Below are 23,150 nucleotides of genomic sequence, written 5' to 3' on the forward strand. Positions count from 1 at the left end.
GCTGGGCCTCACCAACAACTAGGGGGCGCCTCACTGGTGAGGCCCGCCTCACAGTTTGAGAAGCACTGGAATAGATCACCATTCTGTCTCTAGAATAATTCTATGGAAGAAGGTGCAGATGACACATATCTGATGTGTATAGTTAGCTTTAAACAGTAGAGAATCTTCCCATGAGTCAACTTTCCAATGAATGCTTACCTCTGTAAAAACTCCTGTTTATACATGTAAAGTATTTCACAGTAAGAATATTATATCAACAGTCAACATAGATGCAGGTAGTTGAGTGTTGGTACAGGAATGCTTTACTGTCCAAGAAGGTAGAGAAATGAAAATGACTGAATTAACCATTAAGAGACTATGGTGCAGTTGAGGTAAAGTTGGGTCACACAGCAGAATTGACTTGTCTACCTCTATATGACTTACTAGAAGCATAGATAAAATGGCTGAAAAGGCTGGCAGCGGTAAGACTTTGACCAAGACAAAAAATTGTTCTGAGATTCTCATTAACCCTTTCAGGACCAGACTAATTTTGGTCTTAAAGGGGTAGTCCACCCAAAAAAAATTTCTTTCAAATCAACTGGTGCCATAAAGTGCCAGAGATTTGTAATTCACTTCTATTAAAAAATCTTAAGTCTTCCAGTACTTATTAGCTGCTGTATGTCCAGCAGGAAGTGGTGTTTTCTTTCCTGTCTGACCCAGTGCTCTCTGTTGCCTTCTCTGTCCATGTCAGGAACTGTCCAAAGCAGGAGCAAATCCCCATAGAAAACCCCTCCTGCTCTCCAGACTGGAAATAATACAACTTCCTGTTGGGCATACAGCAGCTGATAAGTACTGGAAGGCTTGAGATTTTTTAATAGAAGTAAATTACAAATCTCTGTCACTTCATGGCAGCAGTTGATTTGAAAGAAAAAATTTTTGGGTGGACTACCCCTTTAAGGACCAGAGCCCATTTTTCAAATCTAACCTGTCTCATTTTATGTGGTTATAGCTCTGGGATGCTTTAACTTATCCAGGAGATTTTGAGTCAGTTTTTTTGTGACAGATTTTACTTTACGTTAGTGGTAAATTTTGGCTTATTTCCTTATGATTATCTTGTGAAAAAATGGCCACTTTTCATGAAAAAAATGTAAATTCTCTGCTATCACTGTGCCGATTAAATCATGTGATAATTTTATTGGGAGCGTTGTTGCGGACGTGGCGATACCAAATATTAAGTTATTCGGTTTGTTTTTTTACTTTTTATTTTTTACTCTCCAGGGGACTTGAGTGTGCCATTTGCAGATGGCAGGTATAATACACTGCAGTACCGATCAGTACTGCAGTGTATTATTTCTATCAGTGTTCCACTGACAGGCATAGCTGATCAGACTCTTCCTAAGGGCAGAGGACTCTGTGATCGTTTTGCAGAGCCCCGATGCGATGGTGAACAAAGAGAGATTTCTCCCCCTGTTAACCCTGATAGATGCTGTGGTTATACTGACTGCAGCATCTGTTGGGTCAACTGTCAGGATCGGAACATAGTTTCCATCCCAACAGCTGAGGTGGGTGCCTGGCTATCACTGATAGCCCAAACTCACCGCAGATGGCACGGGCACAGCTTCTCCATGTTATTCTCTGCATGTTAATTAACATCACTGTAGCATCAGGCATAGGCTGCGGCAATGTTCACTAATTGTGCTGTGATGGGAGGTGGTTATGGCACCACGACCAAGTAATATCTTGAAAATATGAATACTCTTTAATCCATTGAAAAGTCTGATACAGAATTAAAAATTTAAAGTGTATTGGATAAAACCAAAATCAAACTTGTATTACAAATGTCCTTACTCGATAATTGGGTCTTCTGTAATGATCTTTTAATTAAAATTTCAGATCAAACAGACTTTATTCTGTGTATGTCCTTCTCCTTGAGAACCTCCTTGACTAGATGATCTCCTAAATACTATTTGTCTTTTTTTTAATTTTCTTTTTACTTTAGCTCATTGCAAACATTGTGCTTTTTTTTCTATTTAAAAAAGAAACCAAGACAATCATACCAAAATAATCATGTGCCATCCACAGTAGGCTACTAAGAGATTTATGTCATACAGTTAAAGCTTGGACACCATAAAATACAGTGTGCAATAAATAATGCAGCCTTTACGTCCTTCTTGTTGCTACAACATCTCTTTATAGGTTATAAAAGCTGTAGAAATGAAGAGAATGATGAAGCTGTACCTCTGAGAACCTAACATTTACTCCAGTTGTTTCTGCCATGTGAATAAATGCAGCCAGATGCTGTAAACTTAAGATTATGTATACTGGAACCATGCGTCTTGTGGCTGCTTCATACATGTCCAAGAAAATATCTGGATCTGTGAATATGTCCATCACAACAGCAATGACCTGAAAGAAAGACACCAGAAGTTGTTAACGATCAGTCCATGGGGATGTGTCATAAATGTCTGATGAAGACCCCAACTTTAGGACCTGCACCTTTCTTAAGTTCAAAGCCCCCCAGCCCTCTCTAGATTTCTTTCGGTGGCCAGAGGTAGTCAGCAATCCAAAAACAGCCCTTATAGCTGTTTGTGTCATTTTGTAGGCATTGTGTAAATATTGCGGCAGATACCCTCTTATCCCCATAAGATGACTCCAATGTTATAAATGACACTGCCAACTTGCCCTTATCTAATACGGCATACTGCAGCATCCCACTGGGATATCTGTGAGGTTTGTGGTTGCATGTTGTATGTTACATGTTACTATGTCATATGTGCCTTATATGTTTTTATATGTTTCTCCTGGGGAAAAAAAAAAAAAAACAGCCCGAATCACATTTCTATGAAACACACACCTTGGGTATTCCTTTTCCAGGCCAAAGCTATGTCTGCCTGACTCCATGTACAACAGGAGTGCTATTATTTTGGGTGAATTTTGCTGATCTCCATTAAAGAGAATTGTGAATTATGTGAGATGTGTCTGTCTCTTTCTCCATATGAGCCATCAGACCATTCTACATTCTTTTATGCCCAGTGGAGGCATTGTTTTATGTAGAAAGTGTTGCTACAGAGTCCTCAGGTTGCCCCCCGGTTGTGCGTGGTATTATAATACACCCGAATTCACTTCTATGCAACTAAAGCTGCAAAACCAGACCCAAGCTGGGGACAGGAGTGGTGCCATTTCTGGAAAGAAAGTGATCATATTTTTCTAAGCCTGGAAAACCTCTTTCTCAAAACCTTATGCATGAAAGTTATTATTAGGATAACCTATAATGAGGACTTTTCATTTATTAAACATAATATAAATATAAACAAACACAAAAGCCATTTAAAGAAGCTCTTGCACAACTACTTGGCACTATTTTGTACTTCATTGTTGTTGTGCTGTCAGAACATACAGTAATTATATGGTAAATAAAACATTATCTTAAAAATAACCTAATAACATAACTGGCTGTTCGGACCTGGGCCTCATTCACACACTGGGTTTTTGTGGCGTACAAAAACACCCCAAAAATGCCAGAAATTTTTCTTTTTTTTGCATTTGTAGTTTTTTTTCCAAAACAATGGGGGAGATTTATCAAACTGGTGTAAAGTAGAATTGTCTCAGTCCCTTAACCTCTGGGGAAAGGGAAAGACCTTTCCAAAAGTCATAGGACTCTATTCCATATTTTAACTGTACAGTAGGCGTCATCATAAACCAGCATAACCAGACAGCGGCATGGTGGCCGAGAGTGGCGGCGGGGTCTTACTTTTGGGGGATGCCTTATTTTCAGGGGGATGCCTTATTTTAAGCTATCCTGTAAATCTTCCACTATGCCTTATTTTAGGAGGATGTCTTATTTTTGGGGAAATGGTAGAAATCATAGAGGAGGATTTATTGCTTGATTGTCCTCTCTAATAGCAAGTGCAGAAAGGAGCAGCAAGCAGTGACTTGGTATGATCGGGTATTTGGTAAGGTATTTAGAAGGTCATCCATTAATATGCAGTTGATACTATCATGATGGTCATAGTTTTCTCAATGCACATATTTTATGTCACATATATACCATATACAACTCTTATAGCACGTAATAACCATCACTGTGTTGATAACTAAGGGCAAAGATCATGGTCTGGAAGGCAATCGAAAGCAAGGCAAATGATTGATATTTTATCGACTTTCTCATTTTCCATCTATTTCAGTCATGTGTGGCGTACTATCCACCATGCGGCTGGGGAAATAGCCACCTTTGAAGAGCATATGGAGAGGGGGTGTCCTGGCAGGACAATTCCATTAAACTGGCTCAAAAGCATTCTTTACATTTTTTGAGACAAAACAAGAATGCAGACATGCTGCTCTAATATCAGGGAAATGACTCAATGATTATTAGCAGCTTTCTGGCTATTTATGCTGTCAACATTCTCGCTCAGCAACAAGTCCAGATGTTAAATACAACAGGGGCTGACCATTATTATAGTGTACATCTATTATGTATGTGTGTGTGTGTGTTAGGTCCTGTTAGGATAGGTACTATGGGGGAGATTTATCAAACCGGTGTAAATTAGAATTGTCTTAGTTGCCCCTAGCAACCAATCAGATTCCACCTTTCATTTTTTAAAGAATCTGTGAGGAATGAAAAGTGGAATCTGATTGGTTGCTAGGGGCAACTGAGCCAGTTTCACTTTACACCATTGATAAATCTCCCCCTATCTGGCTAAACTCTGCCTGGTGTATGGTTCAAGTGGGAAGAGTTTTAAGGAGTAACACAGGGCGAAGGAGGACAATGATGGTTGTCAAGGGGTTTAGGTGGCATTAGTGGTGGTGATAGTAATACGAGTCATTTTGAACACCGGAGTGTCTTGCACTGTCCCCTGCCATCTCCGATGTGCACATCTACTTCTGCATATTCAGCTATGCATAAACCGTCTGGTCTAGTTCTTGTGCATGAGCAGGAACAGCACCTGCACCACCACCGCCATAAGACACATTATATCACAAAATATAAACAACATACATGGTTATCACATCATGTATCGCTTTTTTGACTCCAAATAAACAGATACCGATATTTTTTTTTCCTTTTTATCTATTTTTATTTTCTGTTTGTATGTTTTTAGTCTACTTTCTGTACATTATTATTATGGGGCAGCCATCTTGTCTAAGCTTATCTTGAAGGCATTTAGAGATATGATTTACAGCGGCCACCACACCATAGTCTGGAGCTGATTCATTGCCCTCTATGGGAAAATATTCTTAACATACTCCGTGACCCCACCTGTGCAGTGGACAGTATCTAGGTAGGGAGTGCAGGTGAGCTGCTGTAATCACCTATTATGAGCAGTGTAAATAAAAATTATCTATATATAGAGGTCCCCTTTCATTGTGATTGTGCCTTTGATGATAATGATTAGGACTGCTGAAAAGTGATCTTTTTAGAAAACATAGTGTCAGCCTATCATGAGGCTGAGCAACCAGAGTAAGCTGCATAATGTAAAGAGTGAAATATAAGGTGTATTTATGTACAAGTATAGACAAAATACAGAAAAGTGCAAGAGCATGCTGCAAATACCAAGACATGTGGTTAATATAGACATATAGAATTGTCAAACTGCTATAGAAAAAAATGGAAAAAAAGGCTCTTTTGATGTCTTTTGATCAAATAGTGTGTGCCATCCCACCACAATAAGGTGACCTTAGATATGGAATGGGTACACTGTATACTGTTCCATGGCCTTTTCTGGGCTAATGTTAAGACTGAAACTGGACGTGCAGGATTCATATAATCTCTGTGAAAATCACTCTTTACGAGTATAGGAACGAACATTGGTATCTTTTAGCAAATTAATTTAGAAGACCATTTATGTAAATAAAAAAAACAACTCTAGATCATGGGACTGTATTAGAAAGGAGTTTGACCTACTACTCATTTCTGTCTTAGAGCTGCAGTAACTTGTTTTCTCATTCTGCCATGCCATTCAAAAATTCTTTAAAATTCAATTCAAAAGTGTAGGGCAGCAGTAGGGACCCAAGCACCACAGCAATGGCATATGTTGGGTTCGGAAAGGAGGCTACCGCTTTTTTCACTGACTCCTTTTTTGGGGGGGCTTGGACAGATTAATAAATCTGAGCCAATGTTTAAATCTATAAAATTCTGCCACACAATTGGCTAATAAGATTTTATAACAACTGGTTAAGTCTTCTGAGTTATTGACAAATTCATTTTTGCTTTCTCTGTAGGTGGCCACAAATTTTGAAATGATCATTAGGGTACAAACCCACTTGACGTATTTGCTGCGTGAATCAGTCTTAAAAATAAGCAGGCAAAACGCAGGTTGGCTTTATACGATTGTTCTGCGTTAAAATACGCAATTGCGTATTTTTGAAGCGTGAAGCTTGTTGTTAGCAAAGCATCAGTTGTTAACAACCTGTGCGAAAAACGCATGTAGCTTCACGCTTCAAAAATATGCAATTGCGTATTTTAACGCAGAACAATTGTATAAAGCCAACCTGCGTTTTGCCTGCCTATTTTTAAGACTGATTCACGCAGCAAATACGTCAAGTGGGTTTGTACCCTTACATTGTAAAATTGCTGAACATAGTTGAAGCAAGCTATATTTGAGTGAGAAAGGACTAGTTATTATCTGTCTGGTTATACTGTTATAAACAACAAAAGCATTTATTACAATGACAAAATGCTGACTGATCAAAGCATAGTTCTGTGAGGAGGTGAAACGGCAATATTGATGAGGTGACAACAATAGCGATACATACATACTAGTCCCCACCATCTGACAATATAATACCAAAAATACCATGTCATTTCGTTTGACAAATGCTTTCCATTGACAACATTTATACCTGTTGTATATCATGTTAGTTGATATTTGTGAAGAGACCTAGTTTATCTAACGCTTACTGAGAAGGAGCTTAATAGGCGGGACATAAATTGCATACATACACTAGTCCTTCAAGTTCGAACAACCTCAGGTTACAATTTTGGAAAATCCTAGGTTCGATCAAATTCGAACATTCCCGGACCTTCCGCATTAGATTGCTGATGCCTTCCCGGTCCGTGCAAAAGGAGGAGGGTGCCCGAGGACTGCCTGGAATCCTGGAATTCCAGGCAGTGCCCGGGCACTCTCCTCCCCCTGGATCGGGAAGGCATTAGCAATCTAATGCGGAAGGTTCGGGAAGGATTTTCCGAGGTTCGATCAACTCTACTTATAACCTGTGCTGATGCTATGTTATAAGGTCATAGTTATAATGGTCGTCTAGGAAAAAAGTAACAATGTAACTTGAAACCAATGCATCTGTGTTATACTAAAGTAAAAAATGGAAGAACTGCATTAAAAATTGAAGAAAATGAACTTTGTTACTAAATTATGTATATTTATTTATTTATATCATGTTAAAAGAACTGATATCTATGAGGTGGATCAACTTTAAAAAATGAAAGGTTATGTTAGTTAGGTGAGATGAGTGCTGTGCATCTAGCTGATGATACTACAGGAGCAATGTTCTAAGGAAGGATACAAAAATAAAAAAATAAATAAAAAGACAAACTGATAAAATAGCAGAAAACATGAAAAAATACCTACAAGTTTAACGTTTCAGAGGGCAACACACACTATAATGACACATACCTTTGATGCATTTTGTATGGCTTTCCGAACAACCACTTTAATAGGTGGAGAATTATTGGATGGGGGGTGCGTGTACACCTCTGCACGTGTAATACCTTTCCATGTGTCTCCCTCTGGCCACCCAAGGTCCAGCATAGGTGTTGGTACATCTGATCTTCCTGGCCAGTAACTTAAGCTGATATCATCATCCAGCTCAGAATCGTCCTCATATTCCAGTTTTCCTAGTTGAGAATCCACGGCAGAGCATTTTAGAGAAATAACTTCTTCCCGGGATAAAAACTCTTTAGCCCCTTCACTTTTAAGGTAATTTTTATAAGCTGCTTCTCCAGAAGATAAAAGTGTTTCCAAGGCATTTCGTTGTTTTTCTGAATAATAAAATTGGGGACTTGTTTCAGGAATGTCCACAAATTCCAGGTCATCTTCCAAGCATTTCAGCTGAGAGTTGGCCATTTTTAGTAACTAATGAATAAATAAATATAAAACATGTATTCAGAGTTTATCTGTCTGGTGAGTCTTTGAACGTCTTGTAACTGCTGAACTCTGTGCACCGAATGCAAAGAAAACTCTGGAAAGAAAAAAAACAAACTTTTTTAGTAATCTAGTCTGCCCCAATATTATTCTCTATATTATTTCAGACAGGTTTACATTCAGTTACTGTTCAGCATCAATTGAATTTATTCTGGATTTCAAACTTTGTGTGATTGATGTTGGATTAATTTCACCCCTGCTCTTGTACACTGAGGTAAGCATCAATGCTGTATGTGTCTTACACTTACTACGTGTGCTCAAAGGCTCAGGAGCAGTAAAAGAGCAGTGACTTCTGTCTTCGACCATAGTCCCTGCTCCAGTATATACTTTCTATGGGCAATCACAAGGCAATCAGAAACTACCAAAATATAATTGTCTAAATTTGAAAACCTATGAATAGGCCATCAATATTTTTATCTCCTGGAGAACCTCTTTAGGTGCTTATTTACTGGTAGCAAATGTGTTGCAGAGATGTCTGTAGCTGTCCCGTTTACCTGAATAGGGCTTGCACATATGTTGCAGAAACAACCCTATTCAAATAAACGACATGGCTTTTCACAAAAATGTCGGCATGTGAATATAGCCTTATATATGCAGTTTGCCGATTATGAGAATTCTCTGGTATTCTGAACTAATGTCTCTAATAGCAGTTTTATTGGCCCATTAGGTGTATGAAATGATACATCTTTACAGAGAGCAGTAAACACTCTCTTTACGGTGAACAAAGTAATGAGCGATGTATAATCTCCAATAGCTATATAGTCAGTATCAGCAGATACTGTAATACTGTACATATTTTATACCTTCCTTTATACATTGCAATGCATGAACAGTAATCACCTGCAGGCTAGTGCTGATGATGGGGGGGGGGGGCAACACTTTATAATTTTGTAAAGTGACAGAAATCCTCTGTGCTATATTTAGGGGTTAGACATGTCAGTCCTAAAGCGTGTGAACATGTATGTTTGTGTAACGTGTCCTCTGTATGACTGGTGTGTGTCACGTGTCCTGTGTATGACTGGTGTGTAACACACGTGTCCTGTGTATGACTGGTGTGTAACACACGTGTCCTGTGTATATCTTCTCTGTTTGTGACATGTGTCCTGTGTATGACTGGTGTGTATCACATTGTGTCCAGTGTATAACTGGTGTGTGTCACATGTGTCCTGTGTATGACTGGTGTGTGTGACATGTGTCATGTGTATAACTGGTGTGTAACACACATGTCCTGTGTATGTCTGCTGTGTGTGACATGTGTCCGTTGTATGACTGGTGCATGTCACGTGTGTCCTGTGTATGACAAGTGTGTGTCACATGTGTCCTGTGTATGACTAGTGTGTGTGACGTATCTTGTGTATGTCTGCTGTGTGTGACATGTGTCCTGTGTATAACTGGTGTGTGTCACATGTTCTGTGTTTGGTGTGTGTTACATGTTCTGTGTTTGGTGTGTGTCACGTGTCCTGTGTATGACTGGTGTGTGTCACATGTGTCCTGTGTATGACTGGTGTGTGTGACATATGTCCTGTGTATGACTGGTATGTATCACATGTGTCCTGTGTATAACTGGTGTGTCACATGTGTCCTGTATATGACTGGTATGTATCACATGTGTCCTGTGTATAACTGGTGTGTCACATGTGTCCTGTATATGACTGGTGTGTATCATGTGTCTTTTATATGACTGGCATGTGTGACATGTGTCCTATATATGACTGGTGTGTGTGTGTGTGTGACATATGTCCTGTGTATGACTGGTGAGTATCACATGTGTCCTGTGTATAACCAGTGTGGGACATGTGTCCTGTATATGACTAGTTTGTGTGACATGTGTCCTGTGTATGACTGGTGTGTGTGACATATGTCCTGTGTATGACTGGTATGTATCACATGTGTCCTGTGTATAACTGGTGCGTCACATGTGTCCTGTATATGACTGGTATGTATCACATGTGTCCTGTGTATGACTGGTATGTATCACATGTGTCCTGTGTATAACTGGTGTGTCACATGTGTCCTGTGTATGACTGGTGTGTATCATGTGTCTTTTATATGACTGGCATGTGTGACATGTGTCCTATATATGACTAGTTTGTGTGACATGTGTCCTGTGTATGACTCGTGTGTGTGACATATGTCCTGTGTATGACTGGTATGTATCATATGTGTCCTATGTATAACTGGTGTGTCACATGTGTCCTGTATATGACTGGTATGTATCACATGTGTCCTGTGTATGACTGGTATGTATCACATGTGTCCTGTGTATAACTGGTGTGTCACATGTGTCCTGTGTATGACTGGTATGTATCACATGTGTCCTGTGTATAACTGGTGTGTCACATGTGTCCTGTGTATGACTGGTGTGTATCATGTGTCTTTTATATGACTGGCATGTGTGACATGTGTCCTATATATGACTGGTGTGTGTGTGTGTGTGTGACATATGTCCTGTGTATGACTGGTGAGTATCACATGTGTCCTGTGCATAACCAGTGTGGGACATGTGTCCTGTATATGACTAGTTTGTGTGACATGTGTCCTTTATATGAATGGTGTGTGTGTCATGTGTCCAGTGTATGACTGGTGTGTGTGTATCACATGTATCCTGTGTATGACTGGTGTGTATCACATTGTGTCCAATGTATGACTGGAGTGTATCACATGTGTCCAGTGTATGACTGGTGTGTATCCGATGTGTCCAGTGTATGACTGGTGTGTATCACATTGGGGGGGATTTACGAAGAGTACGCCAGAGGCATACGTCAGGGAGAAGGTGCAGAATTGCCCCTTCTCCCTGGCGTACGCCTTCCATACGCCCCGTGTGCAGCATTTACAGCTTGTTTCCTATGTATGGTTGATGTGTGTGTGGCATCAGTCCTATGCGTGGGTGGCGTGTGTCATTGAAGGGGTTATCCATCACTACATGGCCACTTTCAGGGGCGTAGCTAGGATTCATGGGGTCCTATAGCAAAAAACTTTATGGGGCCCCCCTCCCCTACACACTATAATATATATATATATATATATATATATATATATATATATATACATATATATATATATATATATATATATATATATATATATATACTCGGTGATGTGGCCAAAAAACTAAATTCTTGGGGCCAGAGGCAGAATCCTGCCACAACAGTGACTGGCAGAGGAGAGAGCCAATGTCTGCTTGTTCTTTCCATCCACTGTATGTAACTATAACAGCCTATTAGGAGCCTCATGGTTATATACATAGGAGCAGGAGCAGACTACCTTTTGCTTAACCCCTTATTTACTGCAGTGTGTAAGTGACCCAGTGTGCTCTTAAATGCTGCAGCACAAAAAAAGGGTTAATACAGAAGACAATTAGCTCTCTCCTTCACTACACCTGCACTGATAACCCCTGACCTCTGCAAGAGCTCAGAGAACAGAGGTCAGAGGTTATCAGAGAAGTGAGGCAGAGAGCTAATTGTCTTCAGCAAATTAACCCTTTTTTGCGTTGCAGCATGTAGGAGAACACTGGGTCACTTACACACTGCAGTACATAAGGGGTGTGTTACGCACTGTTACACGCTCTGTTTTGCAAAAGGACACAGGAGGCTCTTATCTTCCGGGGCCCCCTCCCTCCACGGGCCCCATAGCAACCGCCTTCCCTAACTCTATGGTAGCTATGCCACTGGCCACTTTCTTCCAGAGACAGCCCTACTCTTGTATCCAGCTTGGGCAGGGTTTTGCTGCTCAATTCCATTGAAGTAAATGGAACCTAATTCCAATCCGCACCGTAACTGGAGACAAGGGTCTGAAAGAAAAAGGCCATGTTTTTGTAGCACTGGATAACTCCTTTAATGTAATTTTTATCTTTCCAGGATATTCCAATGTACATGGCTTCTGTGCAGCACAAATGTATATGCAAATATTTCTCTTTGCCTCGCTTTGTTGCCATCAAAAACTTGCTGGCCCAGATACACCTTACACATTGGACCTTTGCTGTTCATTCCTGTTCTAGGGGCACCTTTAATATTTTACCAACAGCAAGTAAAGAACACCAACTTGCTTGTATTTATACATTAACAGTGAGCAGTGAAGGGTGGCTATCAAATGCGCAAAAATAATTACTGGTTACACTCTGATGAGTACAATATAAAACTACTGCAAATATCTTTTATTACTATACAAACATTCTCTTGGACTGTTGCTCTGCTGTTTTAACTCATTGCTTCATGAATTTGGGGAAGGTGTATTAGTGCCTTTCCACTTCTCTTTTCTTGCTTGCACCTTCTTTTGTCAGACAAGGTGCGCAGTGTCTAAAAACATATAATAAGTGACGTACACAGTCCTGTAAGCCTATATCTTTAGTGCTGAGACAGGAAAGCTGCCCCAATTTGTAAAACCACTATAAGGCCAGCTTCACACTGCATTATGCATGAAATACCATTAGTAATAGAGGTGAGCAAAGCGAATCAGGGGAAACAAAATTCCCGCCAATTCTTTAAGGAAATTAAAAAATAAAATGGCGGCCACAAATTAGCAAAAAAACGAAATGGCGGCCGCACATACTGTCTGGAGCGTTCCCGGGGCGGGAGAAAGGGATTAACCCCAATCCCTAGCGCCCGTCCAATCAGCTGCAGGCCCCTATATAAGGTGGTTCGTTAATGGCCAGTCAGCTGTTGTGGAGGAGAGAGCAGGATGGCAGCAGTTAGAGCAGAGCAGGAAGAGACTAACAGAGTGATATAGGGACAGAGAGGAGAGGAAAGGATAAGAGGGCTAACTTGTTGTAGCAGTGGGTGACTGCTTGTTATAATCTGTGAACCAATGAGAGCCCACTTCTCTTCTTCACCTATCTCTATTCTCCTTTACTCTTCACACTTTCTCCTCCACCACTCACAAGGGACCTTACACCTCCTGTAGGAAGTTGTCACATGGGGAGAGGAAGTGCACGCCCACACTTAGTGAGTCTTACCCAAGTCTTGATGGAGAGGAGACGCAAGACAAGACAGACCCTGCTGTAGTCCAGCTGGGCTGTGGCTTTGCCAGGTCCCCCCTCCAGTCTGTGTCCAGTGTAGTCTAGTCAGGAGTGTGGTAGTAGACTGACGCACATGGAAGACGGAGAGACTTTTCTTTTAGACACTATCTTTGGTCCAACTATGCAGTGCTAAACTACTCAGAAGAGGACAAGTCAGAGAACACCCCAACCCACACCGTGAACACTTCTAAAAGTGCAGGACAGTATCCTGAAACAAGAGGAACTGATCCGGATAAAGCAAAGTTGCTATAAGCTTACGTACTCTATCTCAAAGTGCAGGTGTAACCAGGTAAACTTGGCCACCTTGCTCAACATAGGTAACAAGGTCTGGGGCTTGTGTCACTCTAATGGGACAGGTCACCCGACACTGTAAGGCAGCAGGTGGTATCACGACAACAAAGGTCGAAACACGGACACAAGTATACATCTACTTTCAGGCTATGTTCACACTACGTAAGTTTCCGGCCGTAGCGCGTTCCGTGAATAAGACTTACGTAGTTTGCGTACAATGGAAAGTATACGATGTACGGCTGCACAGTTCACTCTACGTACGAACTTACGCCCGGATCGTACGCGGCGCCGTAAAAAATGAACCAGACCATTGTTTGCGGTTACATGCGTTACATGCGGTCCCGTACGTAGTGGTGATTTCTTCATTTTTGCAGCTTTTTGTGCTGATCCAAAAGGTTCTGTGGGGTGTCCGGGGCTAGGCGAAGATTTTCAAGTAAAAGACCGCTGTCAGATCACTACGTAGGGCGCTCGGGAAGCGTAAGTAGACTACGGGCGTAAGTTCGCGGTCCGTACGTAGCTGGCCGCAAGTAGCGTAAATCTCCGGCCGGAGTTTACCGCGTATATATCCGGCCGCAAAAATATGCGGCTGGACATTTACGCAGTGTGAACATAGCCTCAAGTAGTATTCTTCAGTATTCTACTTCTTCTAAAGTTCCGGCAGAGCACACTTCTACCCTGGGTTGGGACTCTTAGCACAGACTCCTCTCCACTACTCTAAAATTGCAGCACCAACTCCTCTCTACTGTTCTCAGCTCACTCTACTTCTTCACACAACCAATTCAGCTCAGCTCTTCCACTCCAAAGGCTCTTAGTCATGTCTACTGTCTATGATCAGCTATTGTACAAAGCATTCTCACAATAAAGAACATTTTGTGATATGGTGATCAGTGATTATTGTTCCAGCACCTACACAGTAACTACTCTATCCTTGGGTCAGCTCCCCTTTCTGTGGGTGGAGGTCATGATAGTCCGTGTGGGTCATAGCTCCACTCTGGACCACCATGATAAGTACCCACCTCATAGCCGGGCAGGTCACACACCACAGGGGAAAGGACATAGACAGCCCTCTTAAACTAAAAGCAAGTGTGCCTCCATACCTGTGTACCCCACTGGCACTGGCGTCACGACAATCTACCATCTGGCTGAGCTATATCCCAACCAACCACTACATCGGTGGCGTCACACATCACCATCTGGCAAGTGCCCGGTCGTCCATAACCAGGCTTGACCACCACAATTTTATCAGTATTTCATCAGTATATTGATTACTGTACAGTAAATCCTGATGGTCTGTTTTCTAGACGTAAAAGGGGAAATATCAGCAGGTTAGACAAATCTAACGCTGTGTTTTAAACGATACATATATTTTTGCAGCCATGTGAATAGCACAATAGATTAGCATTAGCTTCACATTATGGTCCACAAAAATGGATATGATATAGACACAAATCATGCTAATATTAGTCCTAGGGGAAAGATGGAGTACTCCTACATAGCCCCAAAAATGCCCCAAAGAACTTTCAACTGCCATTGGCTTCAATGGGGAATACACATAAGGGGGCTGTAAAATGGCGGGAAAAAAAGTTGTTGTGGCAACAGAGCTTCAAACATGTATTTTTACCAGTTTACTCATCAAATTTTGCAGGCCAGCTCAGTGAGAATTGGGATTTGATTAGTTACTATGGCAGCTGCTCCCCTGTTCCTGTGTATGGATTTTATTAAATATTCTTATTGTAAATAAAATAAATTCTTACTTACAACAAACATATTGTTCAAAGTAACTAACACATGCTATTATTTCCTCATAATTAGCAGGATAGGCGATAATTGTCCATAGTTGTAATTATAGGAAAACACCTTCAAGAGATTATCCAGGATTTGTAGAAAATTGTGTACAGATTGGAGCTGGAGTAGAAAAAATGCACTTAGCTCTAAATCCACGGCTACTGATTAGATATCCTCTGTCAGGCATTGGAGGTGAAAGAAGTATTTTTTCTATTTCAGGGCCTGTGTACAGTTTTTTAAAAACCCTGGAAAACCCCTCTAAAAGGATGTTCCCACAACAACTGTTTTGATGGTTTTGCAGCCGCTTTTTTCAACAGCTGTCATTGTGGTTCCAAATTACGTCCGTATTATGCATATCATGGCAGTAATTTGCATAATATGCCCATATTTTTCCACTAAAATGCTGTCTGTCCTAAAAGGGGCTATAAAATTGCCAAAAAGGATGTTGTGGGAACAGAGCTTAAAACGTATATTTTTACCTATAATTTTTTTTTTTTTTTAATCATCTCCCCTTTCTAAGTGGCTAGCACTCCTCCTTGTTAGACCCATGTGACCCCAATTAGCAGGAAGCACCTGTGCACATATGGTAAGTACCTCCTCTTTCTCCCATTCTACCTGTTGGTGCAATGGTAAGTAGTAATACCTCGTTCGCATTTCGGCCCCCCTCCCTTGTTGCCGCTTGCTTGGCGGGGTTGGCGGCCGCTGACCGGCACAGTGTTAATTTAGTGTAGAGACTCATGTGGGCCAGAAAACCTGCACACGGTACATGAGGCAATATGGTTTGATCAAATTATATACCAACATCCTGGCGTCGGTTTTTAAATGTAGCCGAGATGCATTAGTGTCAGCCATAGGTATGAGGTGCAGCCATTTCTTTTTCTCTAGTTTTGTATTTTTACCTCAACTAACACAGTTGTAGGGCTCATCAAGTTTTGCAAACATATTAATTACACATACATGCATACAAACATACATACAAACATATTAATTTATTCATCAGTCAGACCACTGCTCTTAGAGCAGAGTGATGGTTGGTAACCTAGACAATGAGCTGTCAACAATGGGATGAAAAATAAGCATATCAGGACAACGACACAAGTTTGCTTAATGAAAGTATTTGCAAAAATATTTAATTCGGCAAGGCCTACAAGTCTAACTTTATTAGTTGAGATGGAACAACCCCTTTAAAAAGTCTTTTTACATGTCATTGAGACACGGTGGTGCTGTGCCTTGTGACTGTCAACTGCCAGAACTAAGGGGATGCCCTGATTCTTCATTCACTGTTCCCCACCCCCCTTTTTCTTATTGTAACACACATGTAGTACCACAGAAATAATCATATGGTAAAGTTATAAAGCTTTATTGAAGCCCCAGAAGAAAAGACATAGTTTAATATTTATCAATCTGTGTGAGATAAAAGCTGGTGTCATTTACCCATGGTTGCGTTTCTTTTAATGTACAGAAAAGTAGGGTCAACACTACTTTTCTGTACGTTAAAAAAAACCGCATCCCTTTCGATCTGTTTTTTTTTTTTCTTTATCATGGAAGTCAATGGAAAAACGGATCAAAACGGATGCACACACATGCATCCGTTTTTCATCCGTTTTTTGCACAAAACGGATGAAAAAAAAAACGGATTGCAAAAACGCAGTGTGAACCCAGCCTAACCAATGACAGCTCAGCTATCACTCTACCGGAGCTCATTAAAGTGAATGTACCACTGGTACATCGCTTTTTTGTTTTTTACATGAATAGAACGGCATCAGCATGGGGATGCCGGTGCCGCTGCCTTCTCCTTAACCAGTTCCTGTGCATGGCGCCGGTCTATTACTGAGCACCAACTGGGCTTGAAGCACTGGAGGCGGGCGGGCTGGCCAGCCCCCAGTGTGATGATTACCCCTCTACTCTGTGACGCAGCTCAATTTATTCTAATGGAGCCGCGTCACAGGGAGGAGGGCTAGTCTGAGCTCTCTGAAGTGCTTTCATATTTATACTTTAATATTAAGGCCACCAGATAAAATGCTGGTGAGTCACCTTCTCAGGTCAAGTATTTTAGTATCATAGTCATAGAAATAATTTTCTCTTTAATGCCAAGGGGGAGTATTTACTAAGCAAAATGCACCAGAGAAGTGATGTACATTCCCTCAATTGAACTTAACAGAGCTGAAAAGTATCTAGAAACTGATGTGACTAAGAGGTAACTTAAAATGGATCATATTCAATAATGGTGTGCGTCATTATCTTGGCTCAGTATGTTGGTATAAAGAAAGACAGACAAGCGGTGGTATAAGGAAGTGGGACGTGACTAAGAGATAATAAAGTGCACCAGTTTCAATAATGGCGTGCGTCATTATCTTGGCTCAAAATATTGGTATAAAGAAAAACATGTTTATCATACAGTGTGCCCTATTGTAATTCATTTAGTACAGTTTCTATCTGTCTGGTCTTTAGCATGATAGAATAATACAACTCCCCCAATGTGTATATCTGCAGCCAGCATTAAAACCAATATGAAACTGTTCGTAGTCACAAATCACTCGCGTTCGGAGAACACACAATGATTTGGATAAGGTTATGTTCACACTGCATTTACAGTGCATTTTCAGGGTGTGCATCTGAGGACAGTTTATCCATTCTTATCATGGGTGTACACCCTGTTCCCATCCTGATGGATTTAAATTTGCCGCCTACATTTTTTCCCCTTTTCACTTCATATCTAGTGCTCAATTGATCATTGGGGGGCTTGGGTATAGATGGAAAAATACCTTTAATAACAGCTATATGTCCCATTTCAATCCAGTTTTTGGGTGTTGCAGAAATCCATTGCATTTTGTCGTTCAAATTTTTGTATATTTCATTTAAACATCCCTTCAAGGGACAAAATATACAAAAGTTAGAACTAAAAAAATGAAATAAATTAACCAGGCACCCTCCCATCTGCCAAGCAGGGGCCACCTGGTCAAATGCCTGAGTCTCCCATTAATTTCGATGGGGTTCATTACTCGAGTTAAGCAATCGAGCACTGAAAAATGTTACAAGCACCCAAGTGTTTTGGGGCTCCTTCAAAACTATTCATAAAGTTTTTATTTTTTTATCAAGGGAGCTGTATGTGGCCTATTGTTTGCAGGGCAATTAAAGTTTTTATATATGCATATAATGAATAAGACCTTGTGTTGCCATGACAACTAATTATCTTAATGGGAATCTGTCACCCCCCGTGCCCGAGCAGAGCCCGGCCATAGGAAGCCCAGCGCGCGCTCATCAGAGATGAGTCCGATGCTCATAGAGAATGACGAGTCAATTCATTCTCTATGCGCGTCAGACTCATCTCTGATGAGCGCGCGCTGGGCTTCCGACGGCAATATCTCGGCAATGGGAGAAGGTCCACGAGCGGGACTTTGTGCTTTGGGTAATTAAAGGGTCTCCACCAGGGGGTCGGCAGGGCTCTGCCTGGTAACGGGGGGTGAGAGTTTCCCTTAAACTGAGACTGGAACCTAAAGAGTTGCAGCTCCTGTTAAAGATTCACTAGATGCCATGATTTCTATTGATCACAGCATCTAGAGAGTTAAATGACTGCATCAGAATGATCTCAGTCAGTGACAAGTGTTGGCTGTCTACAGTGACTGGAACTCACGATATGTGGAGGGAGCTCAGCCACTGAACCCTCTCTTTACTTTCTCATTTGAATCATGGCATACAGTATATGTCAAAGGGTTAATGGAAGTCTATTGGATGGTTTAACACAGTGTAATTTGCAGCACCAGATATAGTTTTAAAACACCTTCACAAGCATACCCTTATTAAAGGGGTACTCCAGAGAATAAAAAATACAGAGTTGTAAATTATTTCTATTAAAAAAGTAAGTCTTTTAATACTTATAAACTGCTGTGTGTCCTGCAGCGAACACGTTCAGACTAGAAAGAAAACTGCACTTTCTGCAGGACATACAGCAGCTGATAAGTACAGAAGACTTGAGATTTTTAAATTAAAGGAAATTTCAAATCTATATAATTTTCTGATACCAGTTGATTTGAATTTGTTTTCATCTGGAGTACAATAATGAAAATGAGAGGAAGGTGTCCAGGTGTACCGCATTTCTATCACCTATGAGAACAGACACTTGAGGGGATCAGCCTTGCCCCATGGGGACTATCTGCCCTGGCCTCTGGGCAGTTGCTGCTCATTTGCATATATTAACATTTTTAAAATTTCTCTACTCTTAAAGGGACTCTGTACCCACAATCTACCCCCCCCCCCCAAACCGCTTGTACCGTCGGATAGGTGCTTTTAATCCAAGATCTGTCTGTTCGGCAGGTGATGCAGTTATTGTCCTAGAAGAAAACTTTTAAACTTGCAGCCCTGTGTCAAACTGGCATGGCCTAGAGTGACTATGCATTAGGCTGGCACAACCCCTCTGTCCCTCCTCCCCGCCCTCCTCTTCATTAGGAATGCTCCAGGCAGATTTTCTCCTATTCATCAGCTGTGTAAGCACGGCACATGGGCTGGATCGTTAAGGCACCTTTGCAGTTTTTTACTGCAGAGGAATAGGAAAAATCCTGCCAGTGTCATTCCTTTTTTTTTTTTTTTTAAATTCTAAATTTTATTACATTTTCAAAAAATTTTTATACAGCAAACAATACATTTGGCGTCTCGCAGGGCGCTGAAGCATTCATAGACAAACATACAGGGCAAAACAGACCTAAACGCGGCTCCCATAAAGTACACTTATTTGGCATAGCAAACTTAAATGGAGGATAGGGAGTGAGCTAGCGCTCGACCAAAAAGAGGTCTGAAGACCAACAGATTAGGGGGGGGGGAGGGGAGGTGAGAAAAAAAAAAAAAAGGGGGGGGGGGCAGGTGGGTAGAGGGGTAGTACAGAAAGGGGTGGTGAAAGGGGGACAGGCTGCTCCTCACTTAGTCAGCAGAGACCTGTATTCAGGGGTCTCGGTGAACAGCTCCCAGTAATACCAGGTCTGGAAGAACTTAGAGTTTCGGGCATGGAGTTGAGCAGTCAGGTCCTCCATGTGTTTGATGTCCTCCACTTTCCGTAACCACAGTGCAAGGCTAGGGGGATCAGGTTGGCGCCACGTAGCGGGTATACAGGCTCGGGCAGCGTTGATCAAGTGACGGAGGATCGAGGTACGGTAAGTTTTGAGAGGGATGTCGGACACATGCAGGAGGAAAAGGGCAGGCGAGAAAGGGAGGGGGTAGTCAGTGAAAGTGGAGGCGATACGCCAAACCTCTTTCCAAAAAGACTCCAATCTGGGGCAACTCCAGAACGTATGGAGGAGGGAGCCTTCCTCGCCGCATTCCCTCCAGCACTGTGGGGACACTTCAGGGAAGATCCTGTGCAGTCGGACAGGTACCCGGTACCAACGGGAGAGGAGCTTGTAGCCCGCTTCCTGTATGCGGGAGGAGATCGAGGAGGAGTGCGTGAACCTGAGCACTCTGTCAACCTGAGCCGCGGTGAAGGGTGTGTTCAGGTCTTCCTCCCAGGCCCCGAGGAAGGGGGGAGATGGTTGATCGGGGGGTGAGCCCAACATGGCATAGAGGATAGAGAGAGAATGTCGGAGAGGGCCAGAACTCAGGCACAAGGATTCGAAAGGTGTGAGTGTGCGGGCAAAACAGGAGGGCGTGGGGAGGGTAAGAAGGAAGTGATGGAGCTGGAGTGATCCCCAAAACCCTAGAGGGGTGGGGTCATTGAGGGCATTAAGGTCAGAGATCGAGGGCCAAACTGTGCCCTTAAGAAAGGATTGGGCACGAAAGCGTCCAGCCCGCGACCACATGCGGAAGGCAGCATCTTCTATCCCCGGGCGGAACGATGGGTTGTCCAGAATTGGGAACAGAGGGGAAGGGTGTGGGGCCATGAAGCTAGCGGAGAGATGCTTATGACAGACCCGGAGTGTCGGGGTGATAGTGGGGTGGGAGCCCGCAAGACTGGCGGAGGCCGGGAGCCAGGGAGCCGCCAGCAAAGACAACGGAGCGACCGCCTTTTCCAGGTCCACCCATAACTTCGAGGAGGAGTGGCGGTGCCAATCCAGCACTCTGGCCAGGTGGGAAGCGACATAATAGTGATAGACGTTAGGCAGTCCAAGACCGCCCTTTGATTTGGGGCGATATAAAACTGTCTTTGCTATGCGTGGTTGTTTATGCGCCCATATGAATTTGGTAAGTAGTGAGGAGAGTTGCCTGAAGTATGACAGGGGCACCGTGACCGGGAGGGCCTGGAAGAGGTACAGTAGGCGGGGCAGGACGTTCATTTTAAAAATTGCACAGCGGCCAAACCAGGAGAAGGTGCCCCTGTGCCAGCGAAGCAAGTCCCTCTCTATCGTCTGGAGCATAGGTGGGAAGTTTGTTTTGTAAAGGTCAGCTGTGGAAGGTGTGAGCTGTACCCCCAAGTACTTGAGGGAGGAACGGGTCCAACGGAAGGGGAAGGACGACTCGAGGGAGGAGGCTGTCTCGGGAGGGAGGGATATGTTGAGTGCCTCAGATTTCTGGAGATTGATTTTATAGTTAGAGAGGGCCTGATAGCGGGATAATTCTGACAGCAGATTGGGGAGCGAGACTATGGGCTGGGTAAGGAAAAATAGGAGGTCATCCGCGTAGGCCGCAACTCTGTGTTCCACTGACCCCACCCGCACCCCAGAGACGTCCGGATTACGCCTCACATGTCTAAGGAAGGGTTCCAGAGTCAGGATAAAGATCAGAGGGGAGAGGGGGCAGCCCTGTCGTGTGCCATTCGTGATGGGGAAGGAGGCTGATAGAAGGCCATTGACCGAAACCCGGGCCGAGGGTTGGGAGTATAAAGAGCCTATCCACTCCAGCATGTGAGGCCCAAGACCAACATGCCGCAGTGTGGCAAAAAGGAAGGGCCAGGCTACACGGTCAAAGGCCTTCTCCGCGTCTGTAGACAGAAGCATGACAGGGAGGGTAGAGGAACGGGCTAAATGGATGATATTTATGGCTCTAATGGTGTTATCGCGGGCCTCTCGCATGGGCATGAACCCTACCTGGTCAGGGTGAATTATGGCTTGCAAAAGGGGGGTAAGGCGAGCCGCCAAAATTTTTGAAAAGAATTTGAGATCCAGGTTCAGGAGGGAGATGGGGCGGTAGTTTTGGCACGATGAGGGGTCTTTGCCGTCTTTGGGGATGACGGAGATATGGGCGCGGAGGGCATCCAGGGGGAGGGGGGAGCCAGTGGACACAGAGTTAAAGGCAGACAGGAAATGGTCCCGGAGGAGAGACCCGAAGGTTTTGTAGTAGGGCAGGGTGAACCCGTCAGGACCTGGGGCTTTGCCCGAAGGGGATGTTTTAAGAGCCCATTCCCACTCTGAGGGTGTAATGGGGGATTCGAGCGCGGCTGCATCCGTCTCCGATAATGTCGGCAGTCCCGATTCCGCCAAGTATGAGGCGATTGCCGATTGGAAGGGTGGGGAGTCCGGGGAGGGCGAGGGGGTTGGCAGGCCGTAGAGGGAGGTGTAATAGTCCTTGAAGGATTCTGCTATCTGGGAAGATAAGGACTGTTTGGATCCGGAGGAGGAGGTAATATGGGGGATGAAAGAACGGGCTCTCTGTTGGCGCAGTGCCCGAGCTAGGGTCTTGCCCGGTTTGTTGCCGAATTCAAAATAATGACGACGGCATCGCGCTAGAGAGGCCTTGGCATTTGCAAAGGTGAGTTCTCTCAGCTTACCTCGCAGATCCGCTAGCTCCGACCCTGTGGCAAGATCCAGAGTCGTTTTGTGCCGTTTGTCTAAGTCTGCAATCCGCGTTATCAGAGACCGTATTTTGGCCAATCTCTCCTTCTTAAGGCGAGTGGCGAGTTTGATAAATGTCCCCCTTATGAAGCATTTATGGGCCTCCCATACCACCAGCGGGGAAGATTCGGGGGAAGTATTAACAGAGAAATAGGTAGAGAGGTCAGTCCGGAC

At 43.0% G+C, this 23,150-nt stretch overlaps 1 protein-coding gene across 3 annotated transcripts in view; it reads right to left on the reverse strand.

Annotated features, from left to right (window-relative positions):
* FAM83E (family with sequence similarity 83 member E) overlaps positions 1–23,150 on the reverse strand; it is a 64,821-nt gene that overhangs the window by 35,174 nt on the left and 6,497 nt on the right. For all 3 annotated transcript variants that reach the window (XM_069948232.1, XM_069948229.1, XM_069948231.1), the window contains exons 2-3: positions 7,605–8,169; positions 2,218–2,385 (exon numbers count right to left, since the gene is read on the reverse strand). In XM_069948232.1, the coding sequence (XP_069804333.1) occupies positions 2,218–2,385; positions 7,605–8,054 (618 nt within the window). In that variant the 5' untranslated portion in view covers positions 8,055–8,169. The remainder of the gene's footprint in view (positions 1–2,217; positions 2,386–7,604; positions 8,170–23,150) is intronic.

The sequence above is a fragment of the Dendropsophus ebraccatus genome, chromosome 12 (genome assembly GCF_027789765.1).
Source record: "Dendropsophus ebraccatus isolate aDenEbr1 chromosome 12, aDenEbr1.pat, whole genome shotgun sequence".
Classification (NCBI taxonomy): domain Eukaryota; kingdom Metazoa; phylum Chordata; class Amphibia; order Anura; family Hylidae; genus Dendropsophus; species Dendropsophus ebraccatus.